Consider the following 17,087-nt stretch of genomic DNA (forward strand, 5'->3'; position numbering starts at 1 on the left):
ATATAAAACTGCTATAGTTGTTTCTATTATATTGCATCATTTCATCATCATCATCATCATCATCATCATCATATTATTATTATTATTATTATTATTATTATTATTATTATTATTATTGCTGCTGTTTTGTTGTTTTCAAATCATCTTTTACCACAATCAAATGGAAACAACAAGTGGTGCGCAGCTTATCTGCCTCAAGTCAAAGGTGAGACTTGTGACTTACATTTAACATTGTATTGTCGTCTATGTGTTGAAAAGACAGACAATAAAATAAATATTAGCACCTCCGAAGGAGCATTAAACCAAATACTATACCTGTGCAAATGTTTCTCCTTTTCCTTCCAGAAAGTGACCAAATGACAACATTATCTGGGTTTTAGATGTTAGCCAATGGGCTATTGCTTCATCTTTTACCACAAAGGTAACACACGGGTTAGTAGCGCGTTTTATGGCTTGGTTTTTCTCCCTTTTCTGTCAGTGTCTTGCTTTAATCTTTCTAAGTCATGTTATTTTGTTTCCTTCCATGTATTATTGTGTTGTTAGTGATCCATGTCTTATGCTGTTTTCCTTGTGTGTATTTTTCACGAAGTGGCAACTTTGGGTCTAAGAATATGAGACAATGCAGAAGTGCTAAAATCTGCTGTTCCTCGAGTGTCCGCTCGCGGCTGGCTCCCTGGAAGTCACATGCACACATACATACTTACACACTAAGTCAAAAAAGCTGTTTTCACAGCAGAAATGATCCTACTTAAAGCCTGGTTCAAAAACTGTCTCCTGTCTGAATCATTAATTTTCACTGTCAGCACACTTTGCGGGGGATACATTTTTTTCTAACTCTGCAGCTTGAAGGACATTAAGACTGTGAACTCACCCAATCAGAGGCACAGTTCAGCTCACGTGACTGACCGGCGCCCTATAGCTGTACTCGAAGCCCCCATCACTTCCAATATGGCCGCAATAGCTGATGTGCTTCAAAAATCAGTTTCAGAAACAGATGGATTTAGTCTTTCTTATGCTTCAGCTTATGCTTCAAAATCCTTTCCTCTGTACATGTGCTTTTTTTTCCATTGTGACAAATGGATGCAGCATTGTCGGTTGTTGAGTGGTCATGTTTAACTTTGTCCAAAGACTAATAAAGAAAATTTACAAAAAAAAACCCCACAACTTTTAAATGTTTTATTTGAACTTTGCAAAGAAAATATAATAAAAAATGATGATAAAAACATACATTATAAATATATACTTGACACAGCAAGAGAGTCCCCTGTTTGTGTAATGCAAACAACAAATTTAGAACTGTTGAGTTAGTTTCTCCTGCAGTTCTCACTCAAAGCTGATTTTTAATGGCCTTACAAAGCTTTTAATGAGAAGTTTTATGAATGCCATTCAAGTTTTCATTTAAAGTTTCTTACATCTAACTTTCATGAGGAAGTAGGTGAATTCAATGTGTTTGTTAGCCCTCAAGAGCACACTCAATGTGTTTGATTGGGAGGTGAATTATAAATAAATCAATGAAAGGAAAGTGCACTGACGAAAAAAATACATTCATCTGTCAGAAGAGTAAAATCATTCAGAAACATTTCATATGCTTTTATGATCTGACTGTCCAGCAGTTATCTATCTATTACATTTCAATTTCATTTAACCAGGAAAACTTCCTTAAAATCAAAAACCCTGGCCTTAAAATGTGTACCTTCCAAAAAAGCCAATACTACACAAAAATCAATTGGCAAGGAAGGCACGGGAGCTGAAAAAGGCCGGGAAGATAAAAAGCACCTGGACGGCAAACTGCAAAATACTGATAAGAACCAACGGAGAAACACCAGAACAAATGAAGACGGTGCTGATCAAGAGCATGGAGGATCTGGACAAATTTGACGAATAAATGGATAAAAAAAAGCTTCAAAACCTCAACACAATCTGAGGAAAAGGAGCTAATGAACTGTAACTCGGAATATGAACATTTGGATTTACCTGATTGGATTACAAACCATGGGCATCAGGATCTGATAAAAAATCAAAATGTTGACCAGAACTGTTCTGACTCCAAAGGAATACCTAATGGAATTTAAGAGCCATTTCGACATTATTGCAATAACAGAAACATGGATCAACGAAGAGAAAGGCATGGACTTTGAACTAGAAGGATATAACCTTGTTTGTATGAACAGAGAAAACAAAGTTCGGGGGGTCGCACTGTTCATAGCTGAAAATATCAAATTCAGAGTGTTGAAGGAAATATCTGTAGTAATTGACAACATATTAGAATGCACTACGGTTGAAATCTATACAAAGAAAAATTGTAATATTATTATTTGTTGCATTTACAGAGCACCAAGTTCGAATCTGAACAGCTTCATCTCATATGCTGGAGATCTTTCCTCAGAAATTGGGCAGAAAAAAGGTTTAATCTGTGGTATTACTAACATTGATTTACTAAACCCAAATAAACACGAGCTACAAGGAGAAACCAGGTGCAGCGGTTCCATAAACATATTTAAGAAAAAGAAGAAAAAAAATGTCACAAATGACCTTTAACGGATATGAAAATGATAATAGCTAAGTGTGTATCATCCAAAATTGTCAAGACTGAAGAATGCTGAAATGTAAATATGTGGGTTTGTTTGGTCTGTAAGACAGCAGGAAGGTCAAAATGTTCCAAAACAATGACTGTGAATGAAGTGATGATGTAAGACAAGTGATGGACATTAACGATCAAATATGGACACTAAAAGACAATCAAGAATTATGTCAAACATCTGTAAATGGAATCAAAATTCATAATAATCTGATGATATGTGAAAAAGAGGAGACTAAATATTGAGGAAATGGGGACGGGACTAGATAAGCTCTGCTTCTCCCGTCTTCCCTTTCGGACATGTACAATATGATCTATTGAAAATGTGCGATATTGTATAAGTGTGCTGACATGACCGAAATAAATCAAATCAAATCATCAAACTCAAAAGTGGAGTACCCAAAACTCTTTCTCTAGTTTCATGATGCACTCTGAGCACAAGGCACCTATAGCTTCAAGCTTTTCTTAAATTAATTAAATTACATAAGAGGGAAGTGAGTTAATAGCTGGCTTGAAAATAAGGACATGCCAGTCTGGTAGCCAGTGCCAAAAACATGAGCATGCAGGGTTCAGCGAAGAGTTCAAGGCTTTAGCCTTGTAATGATCCGCAATCCCAAATAGAATATCACACCACCATAATTAGTCAAAGACAGGAAAGTAGCAGCAACAAGTATTTTCTTTGCAGCAAAACTAAAACAGCAACTTACTTCTGGATCAGTTAGCCCAACTGCAACCTCCTCCCATAAAGATGTCTTTTTAGCTCTGATCTTGTCTTACTGGCATGTAATCGTCTCCAGAAAGCTCCATAGACCTGCTGCTTGACATAAGAGCAAGTATGTTACAATGAAGAACTGGTTTTAAAACTGGTCCTCCGAAATTTGAAGACATGGTTGTGACTGATGAAAAGGAGCATGGAGAAGCAAGAAGGTTTGTTGATTCAGTGGACTTGTCAGTGTCCTCAAGGCTCTCCTGGTGATCAAACTGTTCCTGGATCTCGTTGTTAACGCTCAGGTTTTGGGGCTCAGGGCTGTCAGGCTGCAGCTTTTGGACCCGCTCATAATCAGAACAAACTTGGATGGAGTCTTTTCCAAAAATATCTACACTGCCTCCAAACAGCTTCTGTAAAACTCCCTTTTCTTTCTCCAACTCTGTCTCCTCTTGATCTTCTTCATTGCTCTCAGTCATATTGATGCTGTCTGCCTCAAGGCTCTCCTGACTGACCTCCTCACCGCTACCCACACCTGAATCTAAACTCTGAAGCCTGAAGCGCTCCATCTGGAGCTTGTCTACCTTCTCATAGTCAGAAATTACAAGCACAGGCTCGTCTTTGTTGCAGTCTTTAGAGAACAACTCACGAATCTTCACCTCTTTTTCTCTAAATTCCTCTCTCTTCTGTCCAGAATCTTTGTCTTCACCTTGACAACAAACAGGTCCGTAAGGTGTGTCAGGTGCACAGGGATCCAGATTCCCTGCAGAGGTGAGCAAAGAGACAGGAGGAGGTGGAGCAGAACAGACATGGGCATAACTGGGGTTGGAGAAGCTGGAATTGGTGGACTCGTAACCGCTTTCGTTCCTCATCTTGTCAGGCAGTTCTGCCTCTGGTTTAATGGGGGAAATGTCATCCACAGAGGTGGCGATCTCTACTGAGGCAATGTCCAGTGGTTTAAAGAATGCCCTAAGCTGAGGGTTCAGATAATTCTGGTGAAGAAAAGAAAAAAAAAACAATAAAAAGTGAATAAGAGGAGTTTGGAAGTATGGAAATAAAGAATAAATGAAGTCTACATCACACTTTCAGTTTGTTAGGCAACAGAACTTCTAGTCTTAACAAGCATAGACTGGAAAGTTGGCTTCAACTCAGTGACATAATTTATACTAATTACCGCCAGCTGATTCCTTTGAACAAATTAATGTAAAACAGAAAACAGATTTCATTTTATTTATATAAATTGAGGTGTAGTGAACTTACCACACTTTGCCACATTGTTAAAGATGAAACAGCAACGATAAAGAAATGAGGGTTTTGCCTCTGATTCACAAGTATTTCCGTAACAAATGATTTTTTTTAACAACTAGAAACATTGTGACTCGAGACAAGAAAAAGTGTGCTGAAGAATAAATTAAAACTGGTGACAATGTAATTTAAAGTTTTAAAAATTTTCCAACAATTTAACATAAAAACAACTAAAAACATAATTTTGTGCCAGTAAGTAGTTTGAAGAAGTACAGACAAAAATGAGAACACATTTTTTTTTTTTTTTAACGTTACTGTGAGAAACTACTTTGTGTGGACACAGCTTTCAAACCGAAAACATTAGTCAGACATGTATGACACCAATTAGCAAAATCCAGGTGCATTTGAAAGCATCCTCCCTTAAATATTTGTGAAGCATACACAAAGTGCAAAAGTTACTTCTGTTAGAAGTATTATTTCTGTAAATCATGTTATGCCTTGTTAAAAGGATTGTTTGTAGAAAATCACTGAAAACAAAAGATGATTCCATGAACTTACCTGGAAGTTCAGGGAGGACGGTGCTTGTTTTGGGAAGGGTTGACCTTTGACCTTAGTTGTCAAAAAAATCCTGAAAGACAATGAAAAACTGATGAAATGAAGTTAAGTAAGCTTTATATTTGATATTTTACATCACATGTGACAGAAGTATCTGCTCACCATATGGTTTGGTTACTTTTCAAAGTTAAGACGGTCAGGAGCAGAACCACTAATACAGAACATATGACAACTGCAGACGTGGTCCAAGAACCATCTAGAAACACAGAACAGATCATCTTGTGTTACATGGAAGGCGCACTATACTACACAGAACATCCAAATGTAGATATCTGAATGTTAGGGTGAAACAAAAATGATTCAAACACAACAAAACTTCTCTTCTCAAAACACATATTTGGAGCTCCTGTGAAGAATTGCTTTGAGAGGATTTTGCGCCCCAGTAAACATACACTCGGCAGTGGCTTGGGACATTAAAATTTGCAATAGTGCAATAGTGTTTATATTTGTGGTCATATTGTCTTCCGTACCTCATTGAGTATTATTTCAATTCATTTCTGTTTAAAAAAAATGCTTAAAATTCTTCACAGGAGCTCCAAAAATGTGTTTTGTATTTGCAACCTGTACCTGCTGGTGGTTCTCTCCTTCTTCCAATGTGGGACACCCATGATCCTGAAGGGCTCCACTCACTCCAGACCGAAGAGCCTCCAAAAGCAGTCCCAGGTTGTACTCGTACTCGTGCCTCATACTTCTCACCTTGAATCAACGACTCAGAATGCAACAAAGTTATGCAGCTCCATTCACATTCCTTGGTAACATTTAACGCTTCCTGTAAAAGGCAAAAAAAAAAAATAATAATAATAATAAAATCGCTTTAGTGACACCTATTTTGATGCCATTGATCTTTTAAAGAATAGTAAAATGTATACACACCCTCCATAACTTGTCTTCTTGTTTCCACTGGAGTTGAAATATGAAATTTCGGATTTTGTCTCTTTCCTTGGCAAGCCTCAGGGTCATGCTGGTAGCATTTACTTTTGGCTTTTCTGGAGGATTTAGTTTTACTGCAATATCAACACAGAGGTAGATTTAGGTCACCATGAACAGCACACAAGGGAAGTCATGTGAAAGTAACAGGCTGTATTTACCGTGACAATATGGTATGAAGAAAATGGAGGTCACTGGATTTTTCTTCACATGGGCACACCTCAGCTCAACGATCAATTTATCGGTAGAGAAGAACTGGGGATCATCAGAAGACTTTTAAAACAAATGACTTCACTTATTAAATTTTAAAAAATGATGAAGTGTCACACTGATGTGGGTGAGCTTCTTGCTTACCATTTCCGGCCCGCGATCAAAAAGCATGGAGCACTTCTTCAGGGCTGGTCTGGAGACATCAACAGGTTTCAGGTGGCAGGAGTCGCTGTATCTGAATCGTCTTAGAAAAGTTAGGGAAAGTTTGCGATGCACTTATCCAGCAGTGACATTTTGTTCTCTTTAAATATGGCTGAACTAGGTAAAATTTGGTCAAGGTTTATCATCTTAATCATATTACACGTTTAAAAATGCACCCTAGTTCATTCAGTGTAAACAGTTTTTCTGAGATTTATAACACCTGTGTTATTCTGTACCGGGAAAAAAAAAAAAAAAAAAAAAAAAAAGCTAATTAATTGCACCTAGAGGTAAATGCATGATTTAATTCTTCTCTGGTAACACGATTCTCCCGCAAAAACAGAATTTATCATCACATCTTATCCATACTACATGTCAAAAGTTTTAAAACACCCCAATTTATGCATTTTTTTCCATAGCAGGGTGGGATTTGTTATCAATAAAAGTTTTGACACCTGAAGGAAGCACCAGCTTTTAAGGCTTGAGTAATCTTTAGTGTTGTAGAACAGCTTCAAGATTTTCATCCATTTGCCCTTTCCCTGAAAAGGGTCTTTTGCATGATTTGGAAATCTTAAATTTATTTAAGTTTTGAGTAACCTTACTTTATTTTATCTTCTGACGGTGCATCGATTTTCTACATGTTGTTTGCCAATTTGAAAAGCCATGCTAAAAGAAAGCACTGCTACTGCAAGATAAAGTCAAAGTTGGGGTGTCCATATTGAAATTGACAAGGTCAAATTGATCTATTCATAATAGTTGGGCACATGGTGGGCATAAATTTGCTCTAAACACATATCTGTCTTGATGTGTTCCTGTGTCTGCAGTCCTCACCCAGTTGCCTTTTCGGCATAAACTTTGCAATGTGAATCTGAGTCATGTGGGCTATGCCACGAACAAGTGATGGTCTGGTTGTAGTCACTGTAGCAGGACAGATCTGTGAGACATGGATGAGAAGCTTGTCATTTATGAATTCTGTCTAATCTGTTCAACGGATCTAAAATCTACTATTGCCAGATCATAAAACAATGTTAATTTGGGTTATCTGAACATCACTTACTTTTATCTGGTTCACTGGTACAGTTAGGCACCGTTCCTTTGACATGGATGCAAGGCAGTGAAAGAAGAAGAAACAGCAAAGGTGTTTTCTTATTCTTCTCCATTTATCATGTCATTAGTCTTCTTTTTTTATTGAAGATGTTGCTTTTCAAAGCAGAAAGCAGCGACTCATTGTGTCTGTGTCTCTCTTCTCATCCTGTAAAGGTGGAAAGATCCAGCTGTTAACAAAATAAGCTCACAAAGTAAGAGTCAGGGCTCAGCTGAACTGGGCCAAGATTTTGGAAAAACAAATATTCCAACATGATTAGTTGGAAAATATTTCTGAGATGTCAACACTGGAAAAATGTATCAACAATACAGCATAGCATTCCTGATATCCAGCCTTAATCCAACCCAATGATGAGATCATGATAATCTTGACTTTCTTGATTAAAGTTTCCCGAATCCTGCTATAGGTTTGAAACTACACAAGCTAAAAGAAAATAACCCATATAAAGAAAACATAAGGTTGATTTCCTGATCTGATGTGATTCTGTCTCAGATTTTTCTTTCTCTCGAAAAAGCTTCATTGACAGATTTGACCCAACCTGATATCTTTAACTTGCTTAGACTGCAATTTAACAACCTTGTCCTGTGACAACACTTGATAAACCACCTATTACATGTTTGAAACAAACAAACATGATTTTTTTAGAAATTGATATAAATCATATACTTAAGTGCCTTACCTGTTGGCCTAGCTGCTCAGGACAGGCGTCAAAGGGCCGAATCTCTTCTGAATTAAGTTCTGAGGACAACATCAGACACTTTATTTAGACATCTCAAAGGAAGTGGCAAGGCGAAACGCCCTCTTTGAGAGAAATGGTTAGAGATAACACTCACAATGTTTTCCATGAAATCGAGTCTCTGATCAACATCATTTAATTAATTTGTTCAGTTTGAATCCACCCCCACTTTCAAGGTGTGAGATTTTTTTTTCATATCTGTTTTTTCTAACACCCCAGTGGTTTCCTCTTCCCTCAAGAAAAAAGGGACAAATTCTACTGGCATGGCTTATTGTGAATCTGTTTTTTATATGATCCAAAGCTGTTTGAGCGTTACAAGAGAAAAAAAACAATCTAGCACACAAACGCAGCACACATGCATACCATGTGACCATTGATGCTTTATCCACCTTACAGCTTAACTCTTTACTCTAATTCACCTGCCTGCAGACAGTCATACCAGGAGAGAAAAGGGAGTATTAAACATAACTGTGCAAAATATCAAATCTAATATTTCTTGTTTTTTATTCTACATTTGACCTCCATCGCAACAAAAACATATTTGCCAACAGTTTTTTTATTTTGTGTATTTTGTTTATGTTGTTATAAATTTTCTAAACTGCAGTGACATTTTAACTGCTTCCAAAACAGGATGTGTGTGCGTGCATGCGTACATGAGTGCGTGTGTGTGTTTGAGACAGAGATAGATTTTAGTGTCCCAGGTAAGATCTTGAGAACTATAATCTGTTCTCTTATTTTATTACTTTGCTTAAAATCTCTATTTTGCACACTTCTAATGTGTGCACTCTGTAGTCAACAGTAGCACTCTTTGTTTTTCCCTCTCTTTCTTCACATCAGCACTGGTGGTAAAGCACTAGTTCCTGCTGAGGCTGGGTCACCTGTTAGTGCGGTTATTTAAAAGGTCAGGGTTGTTATTTCTGAGAACCTAAATTTTCCATTATTCTGACAGGTGCACTTCCTGTTAGCTGCAGTGTGTTTTCTTTGGCCCTGATCAAATTACTGATTATGTTCTTGTTGACACTAACTTGTCTCTGATAAGTCCGTAACTTTATGTCGTACAGGAATCTGACATCAGTGCTGGTAATCAGGGAGTTGACCTATTTAACAATTCCCTCTTTCTATTACTGTTCCTGTGAGCTGAACAACTTCTCACCTGTTGTAAAGAGTGAAGAAAGAATGCTGAACTGAATATGTAAGTCACAGTTTACCACCAGCTGTCTTGCTATATTTCAATTCCTGCACCTAGGGTCAAAAGGTTTGATTTGGTACTTGACGGTTCTTGGAGTTTGAATCAAAATGACGGGTTAGTCTCACTTTGACTGTTTCTTGACCAAATTTTGGTCGCTTTAGGGCCAATCAGCTCCCTGTGCTTGGATCATAGACTATATGTAGAGTGAACAGCGTGGCTTTACCATTTACTATTGTACGGTTTTGAAGCCAAAATACTCTGTCAAAGGTGCAGCCATTGGTAGCAGTTGTGCAGCCAGAGTCTGAGCAGTAGAGACTGTGAGGGATTCTGGGAGAATCTGAGTGGAGGTGGGGTTTTTTTTTTCTTTCTAGAGTCTAATCACTTCTTGATTCTACCTCCCCACATATTTTACAATCTCCGATAAAAATACACAAGAACAGCAGCTGTCAATCATCGCTAAACATGACGTAAAACCTTGTTTTTAACCTCATATAACTAATAAAAATGAAACTTTTCAGAAAAAGAGGACTTAAATACAAGGCAGCCAAGTGATATCTTCAAATCACCACAACAATCAGACGTGAGAGACATTTCTACAAGGTGTATTCATTTTTTAAATTCTGACCACAGCCCATCTGGAATGACTGGAAAGTCAGATTTTTTGACCTGTACTGCAGCCAGCCACCAGGGGGAGCAGTTTTTGTGGCAGCTTCACTTTGAGACGAGTAAGATGACATCAAGCCTATGGCCTTGATAAGAAGGTTGGCTGTTGGAGGTCTCAGCGGGCAAACACACCTCCAGTTCCTACACCTTATACTGGAGACCCACAGGGCTGTGTCCTCGGCCCCCTGCTCTTCACTTTATACATGTCTGTCCACAGATGACTTGAATAACTTAACTCTATAGAAACTGTGGTTCTGCTTGCTATCTGTCAAATAAGCTAATAAACCAAACTAAATGATGAGGCCATGAATAGCTCAAACATCACTATGAAACGTGCAGATGACGCAGTGGTGGTTCAAAGAATCAGGGACAGTGATAAGCAGATGCATACTGGAGAAGTTGAAAGCCTGTAACGGGCCGTCCGGACTCCTGAATGTCTGCAAAACCAGGGTACTGATTACAGACTTGAGAAACAGTAAAATAAAACCTCATTGATACCGGTAAAGGGGGTGGAGGGGTGCCTTTAAGTTCCTTGGGGTGCATATCTCCGAAGAGATCCTCTGAAGAGCACTGGATGAGACCAAAAAGCCCTGAATAAGGTGCTTAAGTCATGATCTCCACACAGGGCCAGGCATGGGCACAAACAGGATCATGAATAACACGTTCAAAGTCACTTAAATCACCTTTCTTCTCCACTCTGATGCTCGGTTTGAACTGCAGCAGATCGTCTTAACCATGTCTACATGCCTAAATGCATTCAGTTGCTGCCATGTGATTGGCTGGTTAGAAATTTTCATCAACAAGCAGTTGGACAGGTGTACCTAATAAAGTGGTCGGTGAGAGTACATAACATTGATGCTTTTAACCTTATTTTCCTTCTTCATATTTTATATTTCTACAGTTTACACATATAAAACAATATTTATGTTATTTTTCTTTGCCTCCCACTGTCTGCCTGACTGAGCATGTTACATACCAACATCTTCAATCTTGAATGGTATTTCTGATCTTTGAGCCTTCACTCCCCTGACTTTGGGAACTGTGACCCCAAACTCCAGCGCAGTCCCTTTGACATAATGACAGCTTTATGTGAAAGACAGTCTCTTTAACCGGGATCAAAATGCTGTTTTTTGGTTAGGTGTGGTTTATAAAACTCCCTGTCCTTAATTCTGTAGAAAAGATATTTTTAGTGATAAATCATTGCTTTGTATCATGACAGTGCTGGATTTAGCCAGAGTTATTTCCTTCTTTGATGACTGTATACAGTCTACTTACTATTTCCAGTCTGTAAAGTCGTATGACTCAAGATCAGCGTATCACACGTCAGCTCTCTGATGTCCTGTTAGCTCATGTCTGATGTCATGAGATCAGTGATATGGTTTTAATTCACTCAGACCAACAACTTCCCCAGCTAAAGGTCAGTAATGATAAGAAGTTTCTAACATAGGGGATGTAAGGAGTCTGAGACAGATATAACCCTTTACTCTGAATGACACCAGTGGCTTGAGTCTCACTTTGTCAGATGCTATCTACTCGACTGTTTCTCCCTGTTTAACCTCTGTCACGAATATATGCTTGAACATATTTCTACCAACTTCTGAAATTTGGATTTCCCCTAAACCCTCCACAACTGTGAAGAGCTGACACTCTCTCTGTCTTCCTTTTCCTGCTTAGTAAAAAAAAAAAAGGTCAACCACAAACTAGCAAATGAACCACTTCCTTCTGTCCTCTTCCCAGAATGCTATTGTTGTTTCTAACAAGAGAACCCATTTACCAGTGAAGAAGTAAGATGGTTCTTCTTTCAGGTCATATACATGCATAAGACTGACCTATATAAGGCAAGTTTGACACCATAAATACTTTGAGTCATTTGGTTTCCTTGAAAGAACTTACTACCCCAGTATATTTCCCAGTACAGCTATTACTCCATAAATGATCCTTCCGTGTAAAACTAGCCTAGGGAACTATGCTGTCACTGTAGTAATACAGGCCAGAGGACAAGGTGCACAGTAAACCTGAATTATTGGTTAAGCTGGGTCTGGCTGTTAACTGACAGGATCTGAAATGAGTCCATTCTTCCCATTTTCTCTTTAGTGCTACAATGTGAGAGCGGAACAAGAGTTAATAACCATAAACTGTGTAGTCCACAGGGGACTGCAGGTTCTGCAGAAATTTACAATTGGCAAAAATTAGACACCTCCAGTCCATCATCTAATGAGATACTGGAGTGACACACATCCTGTTCAAGTCAATGCATAAGATGGGCACATGAGTACGTGCAACAAAGCAGGTCTATTTCAATTAAAGATGCTGTGAGGAGGATCTGCTTTAATTGCAGCACCACCTTTTGGCCCGAGTCTTACGCACACTAACGTTAGGATGTGACTTTTAACAACATGTTTTTTTTTTAAATTAAATGGACATTGGATCAAAACAAATTTTCTTTGTTCAAGACAACTTTTTTTTATATTTTTAACCAAATACAACACGCTGAGGTAAGGTACAATACGCATCATCAGTTTCGTAGCACTGTTGTTTAAAATGTAACAAGAAGCAAACATTAAAGGTTTGTACTGTTTGTGGCTGGCTATATGTTACCTGGTGCTCTGAGACATGTCAGTAATGTGTAACATAACCCCACTCTTCATTACATTGATGGACTCTAAAGTTTGAACCAAGCGGCAACCTTCGGTCTAAGACTATGAGACAATGCGGTAGTGCTAAAATCTGCTATTTCTTGAGTGTCCGCTTCAGGTTGGCTCTGGAAGTACCGGAAATTACAAACACACCAAGCCAAAAAAAAGCTGTTTTCAAGGCAGATATGAACCTATTTACAGCCTGGTTCACAACACGTCTCCTGTCTGAGGCACTAATTGTACTATTGGTACCCACTGTACGGGGGTGATTTTTTTTCTAACTAGGCCTATTCAGGTATTAAGATCGCAAGCTAGCCCGATCAGAGGCACAGCTCAGGGTCACATGACCGGCAGGCGCCCTATAGCTGTACACAAAGCCCTTGCCACTACCAATATGGCCGCTATAGCCGATGTGACTTCATTTTCTGTGTCAGAGACAGACAGGTAATGTCAGGGAGACTATGTCCATGTTTTATACAGTCTGTAGTTTGAACAGACCACTGCAGAATAACTACAGCATGTGATTTGGAATGAACATAATCACAATCAGCTTAGCCCTTGTTTTAGCCTTCAGCCCACGTTTTAGCCATTAGCTTGTTTACTATCACTCTGCCATTTAGCTTTCTCCTGCTCTTCTGTCCTTTTTCTGTCTGACAGTTAAACTCCTGTGTCCACCATCACTACAAAATTAGACACAGAAATTTTCAGCAGAAAAAAAAAAACAGATCAATCTCCTCACTGCTAAACTTCATCAGCCAGTGTGGCGTTGTATTGGAGACTAAGATGTGCCATAAATCAATCCGGTCCTGCTCGACCCAATCAGGAAGTAGCATTTTGAAATAACCTTTGCTGGTGCTGCTGATCTCATTTTAAATTGTGGATTATAATCAGACTTTTTCAAGATCACTCAGGAACTCCTCACAGTCCCTTTAAATACAGAAGAGGAAATTCTGTAGATAGTATGAAAAATAACAAGAGATTGATCAGCTGACCACAAGTGCGAGCTGGTCAAGTTATATATTTCACATCCACTGGATAAGTTGCCAAAACATTGTCCAAGAAATTCACATTTTTTACTATACGCATTTGATATGTTTAATGTTTGCCTCAATTTTCTGTTTTCACTTTTAGGCCAGTGGTTACAAAGAAAATGTTGCCTTTAAATTTATAGCTAACATACATGTCCCTTAACATTTGTTGTCCCACCAAACATTCTTTGGATCAGAGACACATGGCTACCAATAATTCACTATAATTGTAAACTTTTAAGCTCTCAAGCATTAGCATTTAGCTTGAAACAGAACCACAAATCAAAATGACCAATAAACACCCCATCAAGATCTCTCTCTTAACTTCAGTCTTTTACCTCTCTTTACCTTTCTACCCACTAACACTTCATTCCCCACACACCTCCTTCACTTCCTCTGTTCTTTGACATCTACCTGTGGTGAGACTTGTGATTATAAACAGTGTTAGACGGTCTTAACATTGTGTTTGGACTTTTTAAGCTGGCTATGTAGCTCATTAAAATTCACAGGGATGCCTCTTTGACCAGTGATCTACAAAAAAGACAAGATTATTTATGACAAGGGTGACAGTTCCAGTCATGTTTGACGCTTTTACCAACCATGGAGGTGGCAGGTGTCAAGCATTTACAGCATGCTGAAGAAACAGCCTCTTACAACTTTTACCACAGCAGGTATTTGCAGTCAGTGATAGCTACATTTGAATGTTAAAATGATGACCTTTTAATTGAGAAAAGACAACTTGCAAAGAACAAAACTGAAAAAGATATAACAGGTACCATTTTGTCCACAAGGGGTGCTTAAATTGAGACACACCAGAAGCTCCCAAGAAGAGCCTTAAAAAAACAGTAATTGAAGTCTGTCGCTGCATCGACATACATGGGATTTCTATCCAACTGAAGGTATTATATAAGCTGAACATGCAGGATAATGGAGGCCACAACAAGGATTGAAAAAGCTGAGTACAGATGATCTTTACAGACTTCATCATACCCAAGAATACATTCATCTTTCATGGAACTGTTGAAATCCAAACTTATCAAATAAGACCTTGCGTTTTGTCATTTCATAATCATTTTGGTTGTCTTTTTAGTAGAAGTAGAGCACTAAAACCAACTTATATGTCATCATGGAAACATTCTTCACTTTATCTCCATCATCACATCCTCTGTTGTAACTCAATCATTCATTCATTACTCTTCACAGAAAAGAAATTGAATCTACCATCAGAAAACAACTCCAGATTAAAGTTTAGTTTAAAACAACTTACCGGTCCTGCGTCTGTCTGCTTGTCTTCCTTTATGTGTCTGTCATCAGACCTTTCAGTATGACTGAACAGTCTTCTCCATTTCTGTACACTCATTCAGAGCATGCTTTCCTATCACTGACTAGGTTGTGTGTGGTAGATAGGAAAGAGAAAAAAAAACCCGGTTACTGTGGTTTCCCTCACGTAAGAGCTGTGCTACAATTTTGAGAAGTGTAAAGGGAACGGTGGAAACCCCTTTTAGAGTTTCTAAAATATCAGTTTCAGGGAAAGCAGAAACTTTAACAGTATATCTGCAAACCCCTATCATGTTACCGATAGTGAGACAATCAGTGTCAGTGGTAAAGCTTTCTAACTAAAACGTATGACTTCATAAGATTTTGGTACACTTTGTTGTAATTCAACTGAACTTTAGGTGAGAGATTGATATAATTTTGATTAAATATGTATCAGAGATGAACTGAGAGAGAGCAGAGTGATAGGCCAGCTGAACCCAAAGATAGTTTGGCTTCCATAAGAATTGCTCTGCTGAAAGCTAAAGACAATGTTTGCCAAAAAGACTTTGAAAGTAAGGAAGAACTGAAAAGTTAAGACTGTTTTGTATAATCTAAAGATATCTAAAGAATTATCTTTGATCATGAAGCTTTTACTTACCATCATGTGTCCTCTGTGTGGGCCAGAGCTACTCTGAGTGGAAAATGCAAACTCCAGTCAAAGTAGTTACAACAGTCAGCAGCAAGACTTCAACAACTCTAACTTCCCCATCTGAGTTTGTCCCTGCTGAGGCAGAGAAGAGCTTCCCTCTGCTCCCACATCTTGGGAAAGTCCAACCAGACTGACTCTGAAAGACCTAAATCCTGAGAGCTTAGGATCCCCTTTAACTGACTGATTTAGACTGCTGACTTCATCTGTTTTCTTTTCCACAGGTACCAAATGCTGACGCTTTGTCCAGACTTCATAAACCTGTCTGAATTGGCTCATAATTATTATGAGGAATGAGGTGTAACAGAAAGAGGAGCAAAATTCTGCTCATGTTATGGGAGTTTAACACAAACCAGAATCCTCTGAACTTTTCATTGAATGGGTTCTGGTGTCTGAACATCATCAAACTGTTACTATTTCACATTATTGCCAAGATCTTCAGCTTTCTAGCAAAATAACAGAATATGAATAGTACCTCCCCTTTCATTATGTGACCAAGCCTTTTTGGTAATCCTGGATTGAAAGAAAATGCAGTGAATCCACGGGCTGTAGATTTTCACCATTTTCTAAAATACACATTGGATAATCAACAGATAAGTCAGTCATTGTATGGACTTGCCCTCACATGCACCATTGAATTTAACATCTTTTTGACATCAAAAAGTGAGTGAACAAGAACCTGTTACAACCAATATACAACTAAAAAGAACTTTATTGAATTGTTGTATTTTCCCCAGAACTAGGCACTTAAAGAAGCAAGCAGCTGCCTTGATATACAAAAAAAAGCTCAACACATTGCAAGGTAAACCAGTAGCGCCAATTTGTAATGTATTTCTCCTCCAAGTTTTAATCATGCATTAAAAAAAAATGTTTGAGGAAATAAATCTTGTGGGGTTTAGGTTTTATTGGAAACTCACAGTAAATTGTTAGAATCAGAATCATTGCCAAGTATTCCAAGAAAACAAGGAACAAGGTTTGAACTGCACTCTCTCAGTACAAATGTTGTGGATAGAAAAACACTGAGAAACACCAAATAATGATAATTACAATATTAGAATAGGAGGAAGGGAGTCTCTCTGTACCTCACACCTATCAATTCTGCTGTATACTGTGCTGAACCATATAAGTGACCAGCTGGGTGTCTATAGCAGATGATACAAAAAAGAATTTAACATCTGAAAATAAACTGCACATTGCTGAATGCAATGGAATTTTTCACATAGGAGGACAGTTAAAGCTTTTTGTATACGAAAGGTGTTATCTGCAACAAAAAAAGCAAAAATTGGAA

At 38.2% G+C, this 17,087-nt stretch overlaps 1 protein-coding gene across 4 annotated transcripts; it reads right to left on the bottom strand.

The window, feature by feature from the left end:
• Window positions 1-1,265: 1,265 nt before the first annotated feature.
• On the bottom strand, window positions 1,266-15,803 carry LOC141808297 (uncharacterized). Of its 4 annotated transcripts, none has more exons than XM_074694847.1 (12): window positions 15,752-15,803; window positions 15,104-15,221; window positions 8,264-8,322; window positions 7,537-7,731; window positions 7,311-7,413; window positions 6,426-6,516; window positions 6,233-6,326; window positions 6,018-6,148; window positions 5,712-5,913; window positions 5,247-5,340; window positions 5,088-5,175; window positions 1,266-4,276 (listed from the first exon to the last, which is right to left on the bottom strand). In XM_074694847.1, exons 4-12 carry the CDS (start codon window positions 7,637-7,639, stop codon window positions 3,335-3,337), a joined length of 1,848 nt encoding a protein of 615 aa, XP_074550948.1. In that variant the 5' UTR covers window positions 7,640-7,731; window positions 8,264-8,322; window positions 15,104-15,221; window positions 15,752-15,803; the 3' UTR covers window positions 1,266-3,334. The 4 variants fall into 4 exon arrangements, with proteins under 4 accessions (XP_074550948.1, XP_074550956.1, XP_074550931.1 ...); XM_074694855.1 differs by having other exon boundaries at window positions 5,088-5,157; window positions 6,426-6,525; XM_074694830.1 differs by having other exon boundaries at window positions 6,426-6,525.
• Between the last annotated feature and the right edge of the window lie 1,284 nt (window positions 15,804-17,087).

The sequence above is a fragment of the Halichoeres trimaculatus genome, unplaced genomic scaffold (assembly GCF_033239565.1).
Source record: "Halichoeres trimaculatus isolate MK-OKI-2021-1 unplaced genomic scaffold, fHalTri1.1 fHalTri1_scaffold_2, whole genome shotgun sequence".
Classification (NCBI taxonomy): Eukaryota; Metazoa; Chordata; class Actinopteri; order Labriformes; family Labridae; genus Halichoeres; species Halichoeres trimaculatus.